Genomic DNA, 24,088 nt, shown 5'->3' on the forward strand with positions numbered 1-24,088 from the left:
GGAAAGTTACCATGACAACAAGTATGAAGGTTTATGTTCACTGTATATATGCTTCACTGTGTTTATGCAAAGTAACTGAACGAACCATAATTTAACCTCAGTTTTAAATTGTTTCTAGAGATAAACCACAGGAAGAATGAGTTAGAGAATCCTGACAGATAGCCTATCCTAATGTCGAGTCAACCAACCTGCTGGCAAAAATAACACAAAAATACACTCACCCTATTTCATTAGATTGCAGTTAAACTGTTGAGACAGAAATGAATTCTTTATAGGCTACAGTGTGTGGACCTGACCATAGAACAATCATATAGTGGTAGTCTGTAGGTAACTAGTATGTTAGCTGAAAAGATAATGTTTGCAATTTTCATATTATTTACTTTGGCAGAAAAATCTTGGGGGAAAAAAAATGTAGTTTTTAAACGCTAATATGTGGCCATAGGATAGACAAAATAAAGCATGTTATCTGGAAGTTATTTGAAAGTAACAACTCGGGAAAAGACACACTATTCTGCTTCACCTCGTCTGTTATTTTCGAATATCAGGACATTTCGTTAGGTGCATATAAAACGCATTTGTAACCAGGTACTGTGGTCAAAGTCTAATTTATTATTGGATATATTTGCACTGTATTGTATTGTAAATTAGTATAACACAAGTTGAGATGTAAATAGCTATACAACCTTAAAAGTGCAGTTTGATTTCAAGACCTGTAATTTGTCATTTCTGTCTGGAAATTTCAGGAATGAAAAGGTCTCTGGCTACAATAAAGAACTTATTAATAAATTATTATTTTACACTTTAATATAATGTGTCTAATATTTGAATAGTTGGATTAGGTACTGAGGGGGTCAGTGAAATTTATTTTACTGTTCTCTGTAATGGTCCCTGGCTGCAAAAGGTTTGAGAACGCCTGCCTTAAAGGGCACTAGTGTAGTTTCAGCAGGGCGAGTGAAGTGGTTTAAGTTGGGACAGGAAGTTTATTTGTGTTTTCACTGAAACTTAAATTTATCTCACAGGCAGCACGAGTCAAAATTCATATTAATAATATTATAATATCTCTGTTCTCTCTCTCAGACTGTGCCTCCAGCTCGTTCCCGTCCAGGCCGGTTGGGGCAGCGCGAGTACCCAACACTGAAATAACTCTACAAAGCAGATCAATCTGTGTTTTTTTACATCTCATCAGACTGAATTAATCCAGAATTGGACAAGTACCGGCATCTGGCCTCCCAGTCTTGATCACCATCGTCTGCATCGTCTTATTTTACCTTGCGTAGCGTACACCCTAAAAAAGCTGTGGATTCTTTCATCTGTCTTTTCACTTTTCTTCTGTCTTACTTTTTTCCTTTTGCCCTGTGTTTTGACTGGATTGCTCGTACGCCAGTGTGATCTTCAAGTGCAATAATTTTGTTTAGCTTTCAGTTAGACCTTCCTAACTAACTGCATTTCAGCATCCGTGTTTGTGCAAGTGTGTGTGTGTGTGTGTGTGTATGTGTGTGTGAGAGATATAGAGAGGGGAGTGCCATTGGGACGCAGACAGTGCAGGGTGTGTTCATCTTGCCTGTTTTCGTCAGTGAGGGTCGTTGGAAGATTTTAGATATTTATTAAGGCTTTCTGTCGGAACGAGACACATGATCATGATTTTTTTTTTTTTTTTTAATCGCCACAAATCCCAAATCTGTATATCCGAATGAATATTTATGAGCTGTAGTCTGTCCCTGCTCTCCTGATTCATCTTTTGATTTTCAGAAGTTTACATAGATTTGTGATTTATATTAATTTCTCCATATTTGACTGCTTAGATTACTCAGTCATGTTTTTTTTTCTCCATTGCTGCTTCTTTCTTAATCCTTTCTCATAAACCCAATCTTCATCGCTAGTCTCGTTCCGGTGGCCACTGCGAGGGATTGTTTTTTTTGTAATTCCAAAGGATTCACGACCCCTTTGAAGGAAGCCTGGACTTTTCCATTGTGTTTCAAATTCACTGTAAAATTACTCAAAAGAAAAAAAGTGATGAAAATAAACATATTTTTGAGCTCTTTAGCACATGGGAATGTGTGTGGATGGTTAATTTAAATTATGCAAATAAATGTGGTCTTCATTCGAACTTTTTAATACCAGTATTGCAACAAAATTATCAGATAATTTTCATCCTAAAAGCTTATGTACAAAATAAGATTCCACAGATACATGGTTTATAATACCATACATGTAATACCATGTAATATACACTCACCGGCCACTTTAATAGGAACATCTGTACCTGTATCAGTCTTTCATGCAATTATCCAATCATATGGCAGCTGTGCAGCTCATAAAATCATGCAGATACAGGGCAAGAGCTTCAGATAATGAACACATCATATATCAGAAGGGGATTGAACTGGCCAGTTTCTGCAAGCCTGTGTCCACTGTAGCCTGAGATGATTATTGATTATAACCATTTTATCTATATCATACATTTTATTATACTACGTATTTTATTACATTCATGATTTTGTCTGCTAAAGGGTTTGTAAGGCTTGAGGTAGAACCCTTACACCCCTTATGCTTTTTGAGTTAACATGCTGAGCTGCATTGTGTTGATTTAAAAAAAAAAAAAAAATGTTCCTTGTATTCACCTTACTGTTGTCAGAATTGGAGAGAGATTTTCTTTAAAAAGATATATCTCAGTTACAGTTTGAGAATCAAAACCAAAATATGAGACTACATCTGGTCACCCTAGGTCTGCCTACTGAAAGGAATATAGTTAACCACGTTATAATCTTTACCACAATCTCTCTGAAGATCATAAAATATTTACAGTCAGGTCCATAAATATTGGGACAGTGACACAGTTTTGGTAATTTTGCCTCTGTACACCACCACAGTGGATTTGAAATGAAGCAGTCAAGATGTGACTGAAGCGTAGACTTTCAGTGGTGACATCAGTGGACATCACCAAATGCTGAGTTTCCTCCCTTGAGATGATTTGCCAGGTCTTTACAGCAGCCATCTTCAGTTGCTGCATGTTTGTGGTTCATTCTGCCTTCAGATTTGTCTTCAGTAAGTGAAAAGCAGCTCAGTTGGGTTGAGGTCAGGTGACTGACTCGGCCATTTAAGAACATTTAATTTCCAAGCTCTTGGGCTGCTTTCACAGTATGTTTTGGGTTGTTATCCATCTGTACTGTGAAGCGCTGTCCTATCAGTTTTGCAGCATTTGACTGAATCCGAGCAGAAAGTGTAGCTCTGTACACTTCAGAATTCATCCTGCTACTTCTATCAACAGTCACATTATCAATAAACCCCAGTGACCCAGTTCCATTGGCAGCCAAACATGCCCATGCCATAACACTGCCTCCACATGTTTGACGGATGATGTGGTATCATTCTGGTACAAGTTAATCTTGCATCAGAACTGGTCAGGCTTTTTTTTTAGAGGTTTTTAGCAAAGTCTAATCTGGCCTTTGTGTTCTTGAGTGTTACCAGCGGTTTGCATCTTGAGGTAAACCGTCTGTATTTATATTCACGAAGGTGGCTCTTGATTGTAGACTTTGACAATGATAGGCCTACCTCCTCCAGAGTGTTCCTGACTTGGCTAGATGTTGTGAAGGGGTTGTTCTTCAATAAGAAAAGAATTCTGCAATCGTCCACTTTAGTTGTTTTCTGTGGTCTCCCAGGCCTTTTGGTGTTGCTGAGCTCGCCAGTGCATTCCTTCTTTTTAAGAATGTACCAAATTGTTGATTTGGCCCTCCTAAAGTTTCTGCTATCTCTCTGATAGGTCTGTTTTGGTTTTTCAGCCTAATGATGGCCTCCTTCACTTGCATCAACACCTCTTTGGACGGCATATTGAGAGTTCCCATGAACAGCTACCAAATGCAAATTCAACACTTGGAATCACCTCCAGACATTTTATCTCCTTAATTTATCATGATATAAGGAGGAAACAGGCCACAGCTTGCCATGAAACTGCTTATCAGTCAATTGTCCCATTACCTTTGAGCCTGTGAAAATGGAGGGACTCTGTAAAAAAATGGCTGTAATTCCTAAACGGTTAATGCAGTATTTTTCTTGAAGCCGTTGAATTAAAGCTGAAAGTCTACACTTCAGTCACATCTTGATTGCTTCATTTCAAATCCATTGTGGTGGTGTACAGAGGCAAAATTACCAAAACTGTGTCACTGTCCCAATATTTATGGACCTGACTGTATATAACCAAAATACCCCCATGTTTGTGTATATGCAGTACAAGAATAACAGTGGGACAAGATTTTTTCCTGTTATGCCTCTCTTCAGGTTTCCTTTCCTTTTAATTATTCATAAACAAGACATTGTGTAGTCTTTAGTTTGTCTCTGGTTGTGCTTGACTCAATGCATTCTCCTGTGAATGAAAAATGAGAAAAGATCATTTCAATATGCAGTTTTCTCCAGTATGTCTGGGCAGCTTAATTTATGGACATGATGGAATTTATATACAAATTTCATAAAACACTTCACAAATATTCATAATGTTGAGGTACATACTGCATTAAACAAGCCAATAGGTCTCTTAACAACAATACACCAAAAATAGTGCTTCAGGTCAAGTGTTTCATTGGTAATCATCCACTTTACTTATGGCCTATGTATTTTTCTTTAGATAATTCTAGAAAACAGTGTAAGAAAATATCTTGTATAGGATGAAATCTGACAGACACTTAGACACCTAACCCTTGTTTAACCCAATATTTCAGCACATGCATATGATTAATCTGATAACTTTCTTTTTTCCAGTTGTGCTCAGACATAACCAATATAGAGAAGGAAACTGAATTAGATATATAATCTTGCACTTGACAGACCCTTTCTGGTATCGTCTTGTTTAACTATTGTCCCAGTTTTCTGATCATGTTCCTTGCTTGCCACTACTTATTTTCAACCTTCTGTCACATGGATAGACATTGTGCGAGTGTGTCTGTGCACGCACCCGAGCGATCTTTGCTCGCTGCACTGCAACTTCTAGCATGGTCCGATCAGTTAGAATCTGGTGCAGTGTCCCGAGGTCCATTTCTAACAGCATTCCTACACACAATCAATACAGATCACATCATTATTAAGACACAAATTACATAACACTAGTTACTGTGGTTTTATGAACCCTGTATAACCACCAAGGGTGGTGTTACACCTGAATAGCTCCTTTTTTTCGCATGTGTGCATACCTTTCCAGCAAGGTAACAAGCAAGCCTAGTGGGATCACTGATGAGCATCCTCATCAGATACCAATACCACCCTTAGCAGCCAGGCTGAATCTGAATGGCAAGTGTAATAACTTCTGCCACATGTTGGGGTGATGAAGTGGCCTGCTTCTTGGTGGGAGGCAAAGAGGAGATAGTCATCCAAATATAGCATTATCCTGATGTATGCATCTTGAAAGCATGCAGACGTATTTTGTTCTGGGGCAACAGAAACCTGAATATAAGCATCATACAGATGCACAGACGGGAACCAGCCCTTTGCCTACAAGACCTGAACTACATCTGTCACATATAGCATATGAAGTGTCTTGCATATGAACCGATTCAACCCTAAAATCTAAAATTGGACTGAAAATACCATCCTTTATTGGAACAATAACACAAGTTGAGTACAACTCCCTGTTTTAGAAACCGTGTGGTCTACCTCTTCTAGAGTGCTAGTATTTGTACAGTAGAGGGAGCAAACCTATTGGAAGAGAGCCAGAACATAAGGATCAATGAAGCCTTAAGGCCCAAAAAAAAAAATGGGGTGTGTGGCAGAACTCTAGTTTGTGTCCCTGCAACACTAGAAGCCACTGATCTAATAGTTACCATCCCATGAGTGATGATTTCAGCTGTATCACCAGCCTCTACCAGGTACATGTGAGATTCTTTAGTGGTGGTTAGATGTTTTTAGGGCCCTCCCTGTGGGGTAGATGAGGGGCAGTCCAATGCTTTTTTGAAAGTGTGGCCCGTCAAGCCTACAGGCAGTCTGAGGCAGACAGGCACACTTTAAGCATTGGAAGATGGGACTGTGGTGAGTCACCAAGGCACCACATGGTAGTCCATCTGGCCATGCTGGCTTTGCTATTTTGAAACCTGCACCCTCTTGCCTAGAGCCTACTGGATTACACAATACAAACATGACAACATGTAAAAAATAAAATAAAACAAGTTGACAAAGAGTCACCCCAGCTTTAATTCACAATATCAGAATTGTACTGGATCAAAAATTTACATACACCAAGTTGACTGTCTCTTTAGAGAGTCTGGTATATTCCAGAAATTGATGTAATGACTTTTAGAAGCTTCTGGCCAAGGGTTATAATTAGGAGTGAATTAGGAGAGTGTGTAAGGGCCTTCCTTTAGAAAGAGTGCCTTTTTTGCCCATGAATACCATAGGGGAATCCAAGCAATTCAGCCAAGACCTCACAAAAACATTGTGGACTTCCACAAGTCCAGCTCCTTCTTAGGAGCAATTTCCAAACAACTGTAGGTTCCATGAGCATCTGTGCAAACTCTTGGGCCCATACAGACACTGCATCATTCAGGAAAGAGGCACAAATTAATTCCCAGAGATGAACAACCTTTGGTCCAAAAGGTTTGACTGAACCCCAAGACAACAACAAAGGAACTGGTACCAAAGTATGTACATCCACCATTAAGAGAGTCCTACATCGCCGTGGCCTGAAAGGATGTTGTGCAAGAATAGGGGCTTCTTCCTAAGACCAGCATGAAAAAGCCAGACTGAAGTTTGCAGGTGATCACCACCGTTTTTGGAGGAGTGTTGAACTGTTTGGCCATAATGTTCAGCGCTATGTATGGAGTGAAAAGAGTGAGGCTTTTAATTGAAAGAGCACCATCCCAACTGTGAAGTATGGGGATGGCAGCATCACGTAGTGGGGCGTTTGCTGGAAAAAGAGAAATGTATGGTAACATGAAATGCATGAAAAGTGAAAAATTTAGTTTAAATGTGTCTAGTCTAGGTGTATGTAAACTTTTTTTTTTTTTTTTACTATTTATATAGTGTGTACACTGCCAGCTGTCTATTTTGTGCATACTTGCATGTGTCACCATCTTCCATTTTGGATGCCATATTGCAGGAGTGTCCAGTCTTATGCTGAAAAGATGGGTGTGAGTGCAGGGTTTCATTCCAACCAAGCAGAAGCCCTGCCATATTGGTAACACCATGATTTGCTTAACAGTCACTTAGGCAGGTGCACTCTCTCTATTTTCTGACTCTGTGGTATGCACTCAGCACACATCTGGGCTTGATGCTTTGTCTTCTGAGACCACTAGTGACACAACACAAGCATCCACATGAGGCTAAAACCTTTGTCCTTATGAATCATGTTAGCTAGAGCACACACCATGAAACCCAGGCATGAAAGCTGGCATAAAACTCCATGCAATGTGGCATAGCAATCTTGCTGTCACACGTGACATGCGTAATAGTGCATTTCATGTGGTGTTGCTCCATCCACTTCTACTTGAGCCATAGCAAACTTCAGGGTGGCCATCATAGCTCACTTTGAGTCTGCCAAAGGGGCTTGCAAGCTGGGAGGGGCAGAATCAGCCCCCCTGCCCAGAGGTGGAAGCTCAAATGATAGGTCATTATCAGCTTGGAATAACTTCTCAGATGCAGCTGTAGAAATAGCATCATCACATTCATCTGAGGAGGGGGCAAGACGGATAACTGGTCACTGATTTCTAAGATGGTCTTAACTCTTGGAGCTTTGATGCTGCCTGAGCCATGTATGCTGCATTTGTTTGTTCATCTATAGAGTAACTCAGATTGATTCCGGTCTCCTTGCTGTACATCGTTGGGCCTAGGTTTTTACAGACTTTCAGCAGCAGTGTTGATATAATATGCTGATACAGGCTGCGCTGTGTGATCAGCCAGTCAGACACAGCTTCCTTGAGATGGTCAGTGGAAAGACAGTGAGTAAATAGCTGGTACCCATTCTTGCCTTCCAAGAGATTCAGACAGTGAACATATGAGCGCAAGTCATGGTTATCAGTGACTACACACTCACTCAGTACAATGTGGACTATGTGGGAAATCCAACCCAAGTGGAAAAAAAGACATTTGGAGAGAACAAATACTCACTCCAAAACAAAAAGCTGTGAATTAGTAGCTAAAATAGCATGCTCAACACAGTCTCTATATGGTATGTTGAGGGAGTAGCCACTCTACGATGTCATTAGCCACAAGCTCACCTAGCCGGCAGAGAATATAGAACATTCAAATGAGAAAGCACTGAGGGAGAACTAACATGACAGGAAAAAAAATAGCATTACCAGCTCAAGGCTAACAGGCAGTATGGAGCCCAGAAGCGTTCTAGAAATAATGCTCATCATATTAAAAGAAATGCACACTCACTGAAGCAGAAAGGAATTCAAGGGGGCTATCCCCAAATCTGGAGGACAGACAATAGTCACAAGCTATCCATATGGAGCTATGCAGTCAGCACAAGCACACAGCTCAGCTACCCCATGGTCATGTAGTCTGATATGCACACAGGTGAGAAGGAGAAAGGGAATGATTGCTGGGAACTACTGTGTCATATGTCACTCCAAGTTGGTATTCAGGTGTTAAAAACCTCCCCTAGTGGTCAGGAGTGAGTAAACAGAACAAGCATTACACAAACCCCTGCACATACAAAACATACCTTGTAAACACTTATTTCTCTACCACATGAAACACTGTATACATCACTAAGCCACACATGATGTAAAATACTTTTTTGAACATAGTTTGAGCATAGTTTAACATTATAAACCTGCAACTAGCTCACCGGTGATATCAGCACAGTGGGCCGGTTCTATGTCTCGTACGAGTGCAAACAGTTTCTCTCCAATCACTTCCACTTCGTCTTGGTCAGAGCCGTCACTCACATCAGTGTCCCCTTGACTCTGACTGCAACTAGAACTGAAAGTGAGGAAATCAATCAGAAAACGGGGCAGGGGAAAATGCACAAGTTGCAAAGAAGTGTACTGATTGAGTTGTTCATTAAAGAAATCAACACAGAGTTACACACATGTATGAGTTTCCATATAAATGTGATTCACTACTTGGAAAAAATGAAGCCAATTGTGTACGAAACGGAACATGATATAATGCATCGCTTTCATCTGATGACTTTCCAAACAGCTAAAATGGATTTGTATCAGTTTTAAATAATCATTTATTAAATAAATAAATATCAACCGAGTAAAATGTTTTCTTTTTTTCATAAAAATTGGGGAGGGTTACGTCATTCGGCATAAAAACTGTGCCAAATCAAATATGCGGATCAGTGATTCGCCATGGCGAGCCCTAACAGGAGCAAACTTCTTCCATATTTGAGTTATGAACAAATTATTTTAATAATAAGCTTCATACTATTATCTACACGTTGTAGTGATGTACCACCAAGGAAGGATGATGATGGTATTTCTTTCTTCATTTATTTATTTGCCATTTTCTTCAGGCTGGATTGAGGTGGGCGGGGCTATATTGGTAGTAGGTGACATCATGTAACTCCATGTATAAATACAATTAAAGAATATGAATGAACTATACATCATTACATCGTCTACTGCTCTGATGATTTTCCTCAGACACATTTACTTACTTGAGTGACAACCCTTATTATTTAAACAGAGATCATGAGTGACAACAGTTGTATTTCAATTTCCCAATTTCTTGGATATTTAGTCATCAGTTTGGTTGCTGATTAAACTGCATTGTCAAGATGTCAAAATAATCTTAAAATATGTAATTAGTTAATATATGTGTGGTAGAATTTTCTCAGTACTTGATGGAAAATCCTACTAGTTAGCTTTTAATGATTGATAACACACACACACTCACCCCTGTAAGGTTTTCAGGGCCATGTTGACTTTCTCCTCCAGCAGGACCGGATCAGACAACAGCTGAAGCACCACCTTTTTCTCCTGCTCTAACAACATCCCTGTGTTTATTTAAAGGAGAATTATTTAGATCTTAGTAATGATTTGAATTATATTTATAAGATGTAATGACGGCTGTAGTGATGGCTGAATACACAGATAAAAAGTGATAACCTGTGATTTTCTGGGTGTATCCTGTGTTGTAAAGGTTGATGAGCTCATACAGCTGTTCACCCAGGGAGTCAGAGGACACGGAGTCGACATCATCAGCCTGTGACGGTGGTTTACTAGGAAGTCAAAACATTTTATTTATTTATTTATTTTTTTATTATAACAGTTGTTGAATACCAAATATGATTAACAACAAAATGGCATAAATAGTCAATTTTCAATTGACTGACATGGAAGGATCAGAACATCAGAACAGATCGAATCCAAGACGGATAAAGAACAGATAAATTATAAATAAATGACAAAAAAGTACGAGGAGGGGCAAACCTATTTCTACAGTAAATTATATATCAGAAGTAGATCAAACAATTTGAATGCTTTTTGACTTTTCATTTTTGTAAGATCTTCTGAGAAATATTAAATTCTGAATATTCTAAAAGGGGGGCGGGGGGGAGGGGGTAAGAAATCTACATTTATGTATATAATATTTTGCTAATATTATGAAGTTATTAATCAAATAAAACAGAACACAGTGGTCTTTGGTTAAAGCATACATTATATTCTCTAAGGTGAAACTAATAGTATTGGCAGCCATATCTTTTTCTATCAGCCGATCCTGTAATGTTCTCCAGAAGGCACTTGAGAAATCGTATGAAAAAATATATATGATCTACATATTCAGAAGAGCAATTACAGAAATGACAAGGTATATCTTCAAGAATAAATTTTAGATTTAGGAATTTATAAGAAGGATATATTTCATTTAAGATTTTGAAGTGAATTTCTTTCACTTTGGGGGATGAGGAAATTTTAAATAAGCTTTTCTAATATATTTTGCAGTATTTTTTTAATCAAATATGTGATCTAATTTATTTCTTAAAATTTGACAAGGGTAGCAAGTTCTGATTATGGCTTGTCTTGTGTTTATTAGTACAAGTTTCCTTCTTAAATTTAATATTACAACATATAAAGAGGGAGGAACTGCAGTAACTTTAGAATATGACAGGCATCTCATTAGCATTTTTATTCCAGAAGGTATTGCATTTATAACAGTAAAGAATTGTTTTAGATAACAGGCAAATCCATGTTTTAAACTGAAAGCACTGTAATCTAAAATGTCTCCAAAATTATCCATTAAGTCCATGACGAACCATATATTTTTACTTAACCAATCCTTGTAAAATAAAGATTTATTTCTATATAAAATATATTTATTATTCCAAATAGGAGTATTGTGGGAGTGTAAAATTGTGTGTATGTGCCAATTTCCAAAATAATAAGATTTGTTGATGGTATGCTGATAGTTTCAACAGAAGCTTGTACATATCAGTCACATTTGAGAAGAAAATTAATACCACACAATTTTCCAAACTGCGCTGATGGAACTACAAACCACAAGCTATCAACATTACATTAGAACATTTGCAGCCATTTGAGTTTCAAAATAATATTCATATTTTCAAATTCAATTACATTAAAACCTCCTTGGTCATAATAATATCAGATTTTTTTAATATAATAGGCTTTGTGCTTCAAAATAAAGTAATACATTTTCTGATTACTCGTTTTTATGACAGCTGAGGAGGAAGCCAATGCGAGAGCGGGATAAATTATTCTAGATAAATATCTTTACTCAGCTAAACACTCCCAAAAAATTGAAATATCTCTCTGTAACCAGCAATTTCAGATAATCAAAACATTACATACACAACTCTGTCTTAAAAACACAAAATAAACCATCTTAACATATTTGTTAACATCAAATCATCATATTAACATCATGTGATTTGGATGATTTCTTATATCGGTGTCTTTTTGTCTTCGAAAGACAGGGGTGGTCTTAGCCATGCTAGGCCATTTGTACAAGCTGCCCTTGGATATATTGTTCTAAAAAGCTGGAAGTGGTGCATGTACAGGTGCTGTTGGTGTGTGTTACCTGTTGCCAGGTTGTAGATCTGTGATGGTGTGTATTACCTAGTATCAGGGTGCAGGGCTGCCAGTGCCCTCTCCAGCGCATTGGTAAGGAGAGCTTCATCCTGCAGCATCTGACTAATCACAGCCCTCGGCAGCTCCAGCAGCATTCCTGCAGCAGGTTTCCAGAATACATACATATGTATGTGTATATCACTTCTACATTATTGATTCAGTACAAAAACATTTCAAATTTCCAAACATTAGTTTTCCAGCACAAAATTAAATGTTACAGAAAAATGTTTGTGTGTCAGTGAAGAAAGCAGCATATTACATAAGAGACACTTTTCAGACAAAAAAAAACATAATGAAGGCTGCTGGGTTTTGCTACAAAAATAAGAAGCAAGTGTGACAGTCAAAGTCTCCAGAAGAACTGTGGCTGCTTCTGCAAGATGCTCAGTAAAACATACCAGCTAATTTCCTTATAAAACTGCACACACTGTACCTGAGACTACTATTTTTTTTAAAGCGAATGATTGTCACAGCAAACATTGACTTTGTTTCATTTAGTACTGATTACTGCTCTTTATAGTATTTTTTTAAATGTAGAAACATTTAATTTAAATATTCTTGAAGGCATCTTTGCTCTACAGCATTTCTTTGCATGTGCCTAAGCTATATATATATATATATATATATATATATATATATATATATATATATATATATATACACACACACACACACACACACACACACACACATATATACACACACACACACCACACAGGGCTGTTTAGAGTCTTTCCTTTATATTGCACATACATTTCTGCATGCAGTTCCATCAGTACCTGTTAGTTTTGGAGCCATATCAGCATGTTTAGGATAGATGAGGTCATACAGTTTCTCCCCAAGTGCCTCCAGATCCTCTTCATTATCCATCACGTGCGTTTACTGCGTTGATGTTTGCGTTTCTATTTTGCACTCTGACTTCATTGTAAAGCAAGCTACCTGATACTACACGAGCCTGCTACCATTTCCAGAGGTTGAATTATACAACAAACAAAAGAAACAATGGCATGACGACATGAACTGGAATATGAACTTATTCATAATACCAACCTGAATCACTGAATCACTGTACTCAGCAGCAATAAACTAAACTGCAACAGTAAGATGTTTACAGAGGATTAATCACAAATAGCGCTTTATTAAGCATATACTGCACTACAGATAGAGTAGAAGAAATCCTTTTGTACTATTGCTAATACGGGAATAACTCAAGAATACAGAAATGTTTGCAATTCAACCGTTATTTACTGTGCGAAAGCGCGTCGCTCGAAAATGACGTATGCGCGACTTGAATTTCTGACGTAGCCAAACCTCAAAGCTCGTTACATGGTATATCCATCCGCATAGCCGCTGAAACAAATAGTTCGTGCTTTATTCCTTTTTACGAATGCCGCAGCATCACACATTTGTCCTGGTAATATAATTAATTGTATATTCACCGCATTTCATAGAGTTTCAGTTAATTTAAATGCATTCATTTGCATTTTCTTTGTAGGCGCAAGGATCTATATAGATTTGACCGGAACCGGAACTCCCTCCTTTCTCTCCCTCTTCCCCTGCTGGAAAAGGTAGCGTGGTCGGCTTGTGTTATACTTAATATACTTAAAAAAGCTGTTTTCATTGTGAAGTCGGTTGTTAGCCGCACTTTTAATTGTGTCGTAAGGTATACAGTTTGTTATAATTAAGGTGCAGAGGTTGTGTCTGTAGTCTTTTAAGCATTTTATATGAAAAGTGCGGTGTGCGCTGAGGCCTGCGCTCCGTCTGTGGCTCACTAGCTAGTGCGTGAAGTTCTGCTAGTTAGCGAAGCCGAGCTCTCAATGCTAACGGTTTATGTTTGTCCAAATTCCTCCACTTTTACGCTTTAGGCACCCCAAATGTTATATTTTTGAAGACTTTCTTCACTTTTGTACTTATTCCGCTTGTTTACATCGAAGTATACGTCGAAATATACGTCGAATGGCGGCTTGTAGTTAGTGCTAATAGCCGGTATTGACATGGCCACTTATTTTAACGAGCGATGTGATGGATTCTGTGGGTTAATAAGCGAGATAGTTGGTTGAAAATCATGTCAAGAAATGCATATAAATACTTAAAGCTAAATACTTTCCCTAGACTTAGTCATTCATATTTGCCTGTATGTGAGAATATTTGCAGTGGGGTTAATTCTAACTATGAATTTTGGAGTCATGGATTTTAGACTAGGATCCTGTGTAATGCATTTCAGTGAGGTGATGCTCATCACATTCTCTCCTCCACTGTCATTCAGGAACCGCCATCATGTCGTCTCACCTGCAGTGGATGGTGATCAGGAACAACTCCAGCTTTCTCATCAAGAGGAACGGACAGACCTACAGCACTGTAAGTAGCCACACTTTCCAACTATTCAGCTAATCAGTTCCTGAGCAGGTTACCAGGTAATCACCTTTCTTTCAGCTTTTCTGTGTTAGTCATGCGGGGACGACCATTCATCTGTGTTTGAGGGCTGAATGTTCTGCTACTGCAGACTTGAAGTGCCCATTAAATGGCTTGAGAGCCATGATGTGATTGGGACATGTTTTCTTCTGAGACAGGAAATCAGGGAGAGCGCATGTCAATGACTGTTTACATGCACACCAATATTCTGACTTTAATCCGAATTTGGAAGTATTCTGATTAGTATTGAGTCATGTAAACGCCGCAATCCGATTGCCCGATTCAGATTAAGACAATATTCTTATTTCCACCCCTGGAATATACCTGTTTTAATCGGAAATTGGTTGCATGTAAACACCTTATTCAGAAAATCCACTGAAAGGAGATACATGCGCATGCTCAGTCTGCAAGGAATTGTGGGTGCAAATAGATGCTTAGCTTAACAGATGCTCACCGACCCTTTCCATTTCGACGCAGTGTTTTTGGGCATTTTTGATGGTGAGAAATGTCAGTCCTAATTAAATTAGTGTGGAAAAGTCATAATAAAACTAATAACTGAGCATATTCTATAACCAACTGCAGCATCTTGAATCTCCTGGGAAATAACAGCAGGAAAGGAAAAGGGCATGTGTAGATCGGCCATGTATACTGGAATACTCCGATGCCTGTACACATATAAACATTGTATTTGGAATACGGCAACCTCAATATAGGCCTTAAACGTAAACATAGTCAATGTTTTATCGATTTCCACAACACCCAGTTATGTTTGAGATGCACTACATCCGAGAGCAGAGGTTTTCAGGCACCTTGGCTCATACTGGTTGTCACGGGGTTGCAGCATTTTTCTCTCTTTCCCCTTCAGTAAACCTAATGCAGCTTTCAGTACAGTTAGAACTATTCTACTACAACTAAAACTATTCATGGAGCAAGCTGCCTGGACAACTTGCGTACAAACAGTGCAGCAGTGAAATGAGATGTATACAGATGTATAGAGCTTTCTAGTCCTGTGATGTATTTTGGAAACCAGTCAGAATATGTTAATGCAAATATGTGAACTTCTGACTGTTTTGCTCTCAACAGTCAAGATTCTTTTATGTGAAACATCAGAGGTTTGATTTCATGTGCATTGTGTTTCACGTACATGGTGTCTTTCAACATTACTCACTGTAACCATGAAAAAAGTGGAGTGGAGTGAAAATTGTCAAATCAGTGCTGTTCTCACATCAGACCCTTGGTGTTTGATCAATATGTCCATAGTGAAGTGTAGCTCGTCTTTGTACCAACATACTGTGGTTATTGATTTGATGTAACTTTGTGATTTAACATTTAAACTCCTGTACCTGTCACCCGTGTGATGGTAAAGCTGAAATGATAGTGTCCAGATGAGGGCAGCAAACAGTGAGCACTTGCTCGAAAGAAGCTTGCTTATAGTCTGTTTATAGAATAGATTATTTTAGCAAACACATTACTCTCAAATGTTGAATCATAATTGTTTAGCAAAATTTGTCTGTTAATGCATCAAATTTCTTTTTGTTGGTATTGTATTTTATATTTTGCATGTCATTCCACCTTTAAAAAAAAAAAAAAAAAAAATTGCACCATTTTAAATGACATTTTCATTTGTTTTGTTTCAGGAGCCAAACAACCTGAAGGCCAGGAATGCATTCCGCTTTAACGGCCTCATTCACCGTAAGACAGTCGGTGTAGAGCAGGCAGCTGATGGCAAGGGTGTTGTCATCATCCTGAAGAAACGTGCAGGTAATTATTAAATTTTATCCTGTGGTTAATACCCAGGTTAGGACAATCATGCAGAAAGTGTCAGTTAATTTAGTTTTGGCTGTGTAGGAGGTGGGACCAAAAATGTTTCTGGTGTACATCATTTTGAAGTTTGATTTTTATGACCCATGAATAATTTTAATCTAAAATCTGTCTTAATGCTTTTATTTATGGCCTTTTATGTGCCATATGTTATTGATTGCATTTGTATTGTGACAGGTTCATGCATTAGCAAACTGAATTAGTAGCTTTGTATAATTTGTTTGTATAATGAATAAAATTTTGACTAATCAGTGAGTGTTTACCTGTGTACCTGACCTTAGACTTGCACTTTAACCACAGATTTTTCTGTTGGATTTTTGAAGAAGTTAGTTATGTGTCTTTGGGCTTTGTTGATTTGTGGTATTGGAGTCATGTTTTAAAACTGATGAACTGTGCTCAGGTCACCGCAAACCAGCGAAAGCGTACGAGAAGATCACAATCAACAAGAACTCTCGCACCACGCTCAACCGCCTAAGGAACATCATCCGCAAAAACAAGTACAGGAAGGACCTCCGCATGGTGAGGACACATGCATGGTTTTAAACTTCTATATACTGGATGTCTGGCGGCCTGGGAGAATCCTTCACATGGTCAAACTGACATTTTCTACCATATAAAGTTCTGAAAACTGCAGGATTTACTGAACTGAATTTTTTCTTTTCTTTTCCTTTTTCATGCATCTCAACCTTTAGTTATAGAATTTTACTGTCTGGTTACCTGCGAAAGTAAAAAGAAAAAATTGTATTTAAAGATTCCAGTGCAAATCAAGTACAACGTCCTGCCTACTTTTGCATTTATAACCTAATCAATTTATGGAAAAACATTACTACCAATTTGTAAGTTCTACAGTGATCACTTTATCAGCATCAGCCATGTTCGTCTCGGTCTCGTCACCTGAGATAAAAGTCGTTTGCCACATTTAAGTTCTAGCCTCATTGTCCTCTCTCGACTCAACTGATCTCTTGACTTAAATTTTTGTCTTTTTATTAAGTTGTTTTAACGTTTTCTGCTGTCATCTGTACAGTATGTGCACAGTTTGCTCTTCCCTGTTTTGAGGATGTGACCGTTGCATGTCTTTTTGCTATGGCACTTGTGTGCGAATCACACTTAGCTAGCAAGGTTTACGACCTCTTTAGGCGGAGTGACAGATTTACTGCTGCTGCGTTTGTTAAACTGGCTTCTTGCACAACATCTGAAAGGTTTTCACAGACTGCCTCACATCTACTTGAACCCTTTTACTACCTTGTTTTTGAACTGAAATAATTGAACCCTTGCTTAAGATTGGACTTTACAAATAAACTGCTATTCTGTCCCTCTCTCTCAGGCTGCCCTGAGGCGGGCCAGCGCCATCCTGAGGAGTCAGAAGCCTGTGGTGGTGAAGAAGAAGCGCTCCAGAGCCGCCAAGAGTGCATAAACATGTACACACCCCACAAATGCCTAATTAATAAAAGTGTTTTGGTCAAATATCCCACCCTTGTTCTTATTTTTATGATTATATGTAGAACATGGTAGAACATTTTAATCCTCTGTGGCCAAAAGCACACAAGGCAATACACAGTGAGTTTGTAATATGTTTAAATGGAGGTAGTCTATATTTGAAAGTAAAATTGTGTATAAAAGCCTGTTTTTGCTGTGCCTAAAAATATTTTGTTTTAAAATATTTACTCCATGAAATGGACAAACACATCTATCTTCCATTTGATCATAAACATAATTATTTTTCTATTATGTCTTAATCAGGCTACATTACAACATAGCAAGTTACTACTGTAGTAAATGTACTGCAGTTAATTAGAAGTCAATCAAGCCATCATCATTTCATTGCCCTCAATTTTGCAACAGTTGGGTTTTTGAGTTAGAAGCTCAAGTGTTTGAGAATCTGATTATAATTTATAGTAGCCCTGTGTTTACAAGTAAGTTTAGGTTGGATGGAAATGCCTAAATCAAATACATGAACCCTCCTGGGTCAGTAAATAATACCTTATATTCAGCTGCTAAGTTTGTTGGTTTGCGTTTGGCACACTTCCGAAGAAACCCAGGGACAGGCCACCTTTATATAAGGGAATTTTTAAAAAGCATTTAATATGTGCTGAGGGTATCTTGTCCCAGTAGGCTGTCCACTTCCAGGGACAGGGAGAACCACAATGTGTTGATTTGGCATCTGTGCCTCATGTATGCACAGTTGGCAAGAAGAGTTAGAGGGAAAGAGATGGCCTGCGGTTTCAGCTAGTTGCATGTTCTAACCACACAGTCCCCAGCCTATGACGGCGGCCTCTGGTGATTATCTCTTTTCCGGGATCTGAACTCCTGACCTTCTGATCTGTAGCCCAAGTCTTAACCACTGTATCACCTCTTCTCTCTGATGGGAAGGCCTTCTGTTAGGAATACTCTGAACCACTAGGGAGCTAATGCTTGGGCTCCTTTTCTTGCACTTCTGGAATGCCTGCTGTTCCAGCAAGCTTACGGGAACCACTGATATGGCTGCTGTCGTAAGTCAGCATTCTTAGCAGACACTGATACTACATGTGACAATCTAGCGACAACCCGTGACAACCAGGATGAATCTAATTGTAATAATATCTGCCACGTGCTAGGGTGATTGGGTGGCCGCATTTTCAGTGAATCTAGCCTCAGGTCGATGAACTGTAAACTGCTTTAGTGTTAGGGAGATATCCTCTAGGTTCACTCTGTCTGATCGCTGTAATGTGATGAGCTCTGGCAGCAGAACTATAGTTGGTATCCCTGCGACACTGTCATCGGGAACCACCTGGTGCTTACTCTCTGGGAGGGGGCACTGATTAGGGCCTTTCATGTGGGGTAGATGAGGGACCATGAAACTCCTACCAAAAGTCTTTAGGTGTGTCCGCAGCTCCCTTCCCCCCACCCCCCAGACTAAAGGTAAGGTGAAGAAGGTGGGAACCATGTAGACATTGGAAGACGGGAACGGCGTTTGGGGTCTTCAGGGGTGTCATGTGAATGGTCCTTTAGGTTGTTCTGGCTTGGGGATTCCAAATCCTGCACCCTTCTATCAAAGGCTTCTTTGGCTCATGACATCACCTCACAGCCTGGTGATACTGCTGAGACTAGCAGAATGCGATGATTAAAAAGTGATACCCACTAAATGGCAGGTCAGGGCTGAAAGATTCCTGTCCGGCAGACGAGATGTCAACTAGTAAAATGTTGAGAAATTACAAGCCAGGGGCAGCATGGTGGCACAGTGGGTAGCACTGGTGTCTCAAAGCTTCAGAGTCTCCAGGCCGATCCCGAGGTTGGGTTACTATTTGTATGGAGTTTTGCAAATTCCTGTGAGTTTCCTCCAAGTTCTCCAGTTTCCACCATATGTCCAAAAATATGCAGTCAAACAGACTGGCTATGCTAGGTTGGCTCTTGCTGTGAATAAGTGTGTGAATGAGTGCGTGTCAATGGTGCCATGTGCTAGACTGTCGTCCCATCCGGGGTGAGTTCTCTCCTTGCACCCAATGTTACCAGGATTAGCTTCAGATGTGGTTACTGAAGATGACTGAATGAATTTCATGCCAATGATTCTGGGATGTTGGAATAAACTGTAAATGGATAGATGGTTAGAATTGGCCTATATCCCACTAACAATATAGTACACATACACATATCTCAGTCACGTAGCATGATTGATCTCTTTGTGTGAGAGAAATAGCATGCTCATGGGTCACGTTTTTGATCATTCCCTCTATCAGATCAATAATGTGTGTGTGTGTGTGATGGAATCAGCATTCTTTTCGGAGCTGTGAGCTTTGAGTTCGAAGCTCTGCACAACTGGAACTGTAAGCCACAAACTCTCTCCCGACGTGGGTGTCCTGCATGGATGCCATGTATCTGCTGCGGGTCCTGTGTTTGTGTGTGTTGGTGTTCATGGTTGTGTGTTGCTGTGCATTTGAGCTGCAGGATACGATCCACGCTCTAATAGAGGAGAACATCCATCTGCATGACCAGCTGGAGAACCTCACAGCCGCTCTGAGAGAACTGCGGCAGCTTCTGCTTCATCACAGCAATGGTATCTATTCATCTCTTTGTATCTCAATTCTTATAGAGTAAAATATTATGAATGATTACTGTTATGGTGATTTTCATGGTTTTCAGGACAATTTTGATCTGCTTCCAAACACATTTAAGAACAGGACAACATGGCATATGACAACACATGATGTGTTTATAAAGGGCAACATTACTCTTAGCCTTCAGTAATTTATCAGAACAATATATAAATTCACTTTACCTGAATTTGCATTTCTATAAAACGTACACTACCCAGTTTAAAACATAGGATGTGTGGGACCTGCACCAAAACCTTAATAATTTACACTCACCATCCACTTTAATAGGAACAACTATACGCCTTCTCATTTATACAGTTATTTAATCATGTGGCAGCAGCACAATGCATAAAATAATGCAGCTACAGGTCAAGAGCTTCAGTTAAATGTTCACATCAAACATCAGAATTAAGTAAAAATGTGATCTCTGTGACTTTGATTGTAGCATGGATGTTGGAACCAGATGGACTGCTTTGAGTATCTCAGAAACTGCTGTTCTCCTGGGATTTTCACACACAACAGTCCCTAGAGTTTACACAGAATGGTGCAAAAAACAAAAAAACAAAAAAACATTGAGTGATAGACAGTTCTGTGGGTGGAAATGCCTTGCTGATAAGAGAGGTCAGAGGAAAATGGCCAGATTGTTTCAAGCTGCCAGGAAGGTTATAGTAATCACTCTTTACAACCCTGGTGAGCAGAAAAGCATCTCATCAGCATGCTCAAAACATTGAACCTTAAAGTGGATGCTCTACAACAGCAGAAGACCACATGAGGTTCCACTCCTGTCAAGCTATCATGGGCACAGGCTCACCCAAACTAGTCAGTGGAAGATGAGAATAATAAAAAAAAAATGACGTGGTCTTTTTCCAGTCTTCAGCTGTCCTGTTTCGCTGAGTGTGTGCCCATGATAGACTCAGATTCTTGTTCTTGGCTGACAGAAGTGGAACCTGATGTGGTCTTCTGCTGATGTAGCCCATCTACCTCAAGGTTTGATGTGTTGTGCGTTCTGGGATGCTTCTGTAATGAGTGCTTATTTGAATTACTATAGACTTCCTGTTGTTTCAAGCTGCCAGGAAGGATATTGTAACTCAAATAATCACTCTTTACAACCCTGGTGAGTAGAAAAGCATCTCAGCTTAAACCAGTCTGGTCATTCTCCACGGCTCTCTCTCATCAACAAGGTATTTCAGCCTGCAGACCCTCCACACATAGGATGTTTTTTGTTTTTCGCACCATTCTGTGTAAACTCTGGAGACTGTTGTGTGTGAAATTCCCAGAAGATCAGCAGTTTCTGAAATACTCAAACCAGCCCATTTGGCACCAACAACCGTGCTGCTGTTAAAATCACAGAAATCACATTTTTTCCCCATTCTGATGTTTGATGTGAACATTAACTGAAGCGCTTGAACTGTATCTGCATGATTTTATGCATTGCGCTGCTGCCACATGATTGGCTGATTAGATAACTGCATGAATATGCAGGTGTACAGGTGTTCCTAATAAAGTGGATGGTGAGTGTATATCAGTATAACATAACATTACTGATGCAATTATTCCAGGTTTTTTTTTATATTACTATTATGAAAAAGGATGTTATTATTATTATTATTATTATTATTATTAGTGTCATGTTTGTGTACCCCAGGTCATAGATGCAATATGAACACTGTATATACATTTAATAGTATTAGTGTGCTATTAGTATTGTATTTGAATTTGTATGCTCTTGAGGTCAGATTCAAGGTTTATGCATTTAAAGATGTTGCTTCAATTCTTGTTTCTTAGGTCACAATCATGAACATGATGCTGATTTGCAGCATCGCTGGCAAGAATGGTCACAGCACAGTAAGTGTATTTCTGTCACAACAACAAAACTGGACTTCCAACTCTTACTATATGTCTATGTTCTTCATTTCTCTCCATGCCACCCAGCCCCTGCCCCAGTGCCTATAGTTTATATATGTGTATGCACTGTTGATTTATTATATTTACTCATTCATAATATATGCATGTACAAAATGACCCACTATTGAGCCAGACAAGTAGCTGACTTTTTGAAGGTTAAGGACGTGATATAAGGTTAAGGTCAGTGACTTAAACACACAATAAGCATACCATCCATAAATTTGGAAAGGACAGTTTTCAATAAAACAATCTTACTTTTTAAAAAATAATATTCTGACTCAAGCTGATGCCATTGCATGTTATGATTTAGATTTTTACTATTCAAGCTTCCGTAAAAAGCAGTTTTAGGTGATCAGACATGACAAAAGACATATGATGTTGCAAAAGAAAAATTTTGGGGTGGGTATGGGTGGGGAATGAACTAGATAAGATGAGCATGTCCTTACATCCTTCTGTGTTTTGGGGATCTGTATTGCCTAACTGATCTTTATTGATTGGCTATGAAAACAATCCTAATAACTAATGCTCATGTCTGTTACATATATAACTGACTGGCTGATACTTTTCAATTTTCAGTTTGTTTATAAAGGATAGACAAAGGAAAGCAGCTTAACTGAGGGAGAAAACTATGTTTAACTAACCCCTAACCCATAAAATCAGGTATTTAATTGTTATATTTCGAGATGCTGTCTTTACATATGATTCTTAGTTTAGTTTCTATAGTAAGGTGTGACTTTCTGTCACTGCATGTTTGAAACAGCTACTATGTTGCTGTCATGGGTGAACCAGAAAAACTGAAACACACACATTTATCAATATGGAAAGCACATGGCATTTCCAATACCTATAAACAGCCTCGAGGGACTAATCGATAAACCTCACCCTGTCCAAATCCATTAGCAGTCATGTAGATTCAAGCTGTTGTAATGGAATTTCCCATTGAATCTACTAGCACTGTTAAATTACCTTCACTGTTTGTCATTTTGCATTGTTTAAAGAAAAGTATATATTTCCACAGTTAGAATTACAATATTGTCTTTTATTAATATGTTACTGTCATGCTAACTGGTAACATTAGCTTTCATTTGTTATTTTCCACATCAGCCTTGTTCAAAATCTTCACATATCTAGCATTCCATGTTAAATAATGTTTCATTTCATTCCTCCATAAAGCATTATGTATTTGCATTTGTAGAGACATTTATGAATGTAATGATTTGAATATAGACCCAAGACAAAGGAATGGCATGGCACATAGAAAAATGCCATATAATAGCTTGAATTAATGATGCAGGCCTTGATGCAGGCCTGTTAAAGAACCTTTTAGTAAATACTTAAAAGTTTCTGGAAAGACTAGGTGATTTTAAGTCAAATATTTCAAAAACAGAACATACCTTTCTGTTTTGGTTCTCATTGGTGGGTGTGTGTGTGTGTGTGTGTGTGTGTGTGTGTGTGTGTTGATGTCTTGCAGACATCAGTCCAGAGACTCATGTGTTGTTGGAGCATGCGCTGTGTGGACATGAGCTTCATGGATTCGCCACCTCAACCACTGACCACATCTCTACATTCCTCACATTCACCTTTATTATTCTAACACATCTACTGCTATAAGGAAAGAACACACACATACACACACATACACAAAGCCTACACACATTATTCCAATTTCATATACCATAAATATTTGGACATTGATGAAGTTATTGTTATTTTAGCTATCTACCACTGTATATTGGAGTTAAAATTAAATAATGAATATGAGCTCAAAGTTGGCTAGATCAAGTACACCCTCCAGGAAGTAGGTGTATCTGTGTCAAAGTCAACAATTAAAAGCAGCCATCATCAGAGTAGACATCA

General features: G+C 38.7%; 3 protein-coding genes across 5 annotated transcripts in view; 2 read left to right on the plus strand and 1 right to left on the minus strand.

Moving 5' to 3' along the window:
- sec16a (SEC16 homolog A, endoplasmic reticulum export factor) overlaps positions 1-2,054 on the plus strand; it is a 35,280-nt gene extending 33,226 nt beyond the window's left edge. For all 3 annotated transcript variants that reach the window (XM_053240433.1, XM_053240434.1, XM_053240435.1), the window contains one exon: positions 1,078-2,054. In XM_053240433.1, the coding sequence (XP_053096408.1) occupies positions 1,078-1,143 (66 nt within the window). In that variant the 3' untranslated portion in view covers positions 1,144-2,054. The remainder of the gene's footprint in view (positions 1-1,077) is intronic.
- Positions 2,055-2,177: 123 nt separating this feature from the next.
- On the minus strand, positions 2,178-13,314 carry LOC113535433 (uncharacterized). The gene is made up of 7 exons (XM_053240437.1): positions 12,803-13,314; positions 12,015-12,123; positions 10,044-10,156; positions 9,832-9,931; positions 8,774-8,907; positions 4,946-5,040; positions 2,178-4,360 (listed from the first exon to the last, which is right to left on the minus strand). Exons 1-7 carry the CDS (start codon positions 12,891-12,893, stop codon positions 4,322-4,324), a joined length of 681 nt encoding a protein of 226 aa, XP_053096412.1. The 5' UTR covers positions 12,894-13,314; the 3' UTR covers positions 2,178-4,321.
- Positions 13,315-13,535: 221 nt separating this feature from the next.
- Positions 13,536-17,722, plus strand: rpl28 (ribosomal protein L28). Its single transcript, XM_026928676.3, has 5 exons — positions 13,536-13,591; positions 14,290-14,381; positions 16,073-16,196; positions 16,657-16,775; positions 17,581-17,722. The coding sequence occupies exons 2-5, from the start codon at positions 14,301-14,303 to the stop codon at positions 17,668-17,670; spliced, it is 414 nt and encodes a 137-aa protein (XP_026784477.1). The 5' UTR covers positions 13,536-13,591; positions 14,290-14,300; the 3' UTR covers positions 17,671-17,722.
- Positions 17,723-24,088: the final 6,366 nt, after the last annotated feature.

The sequence above is a fragment of the Pangasianodon hypophthalmus genome, chromosome 15 (assembly GCF_027358585.1).
Source record: "Pangasianodon hypophthalmus isolate fPanHyp1 chromosome 15, fPanHyp1.pri, whole genome shotgun sequence".
Lineage (NCBI taxonomy): Eukaryota > Metazoa > Chordata > Actinopteri > Siluriformes > Pangasiidae > Pangasianodon > Pangasianodon hypophthalmus.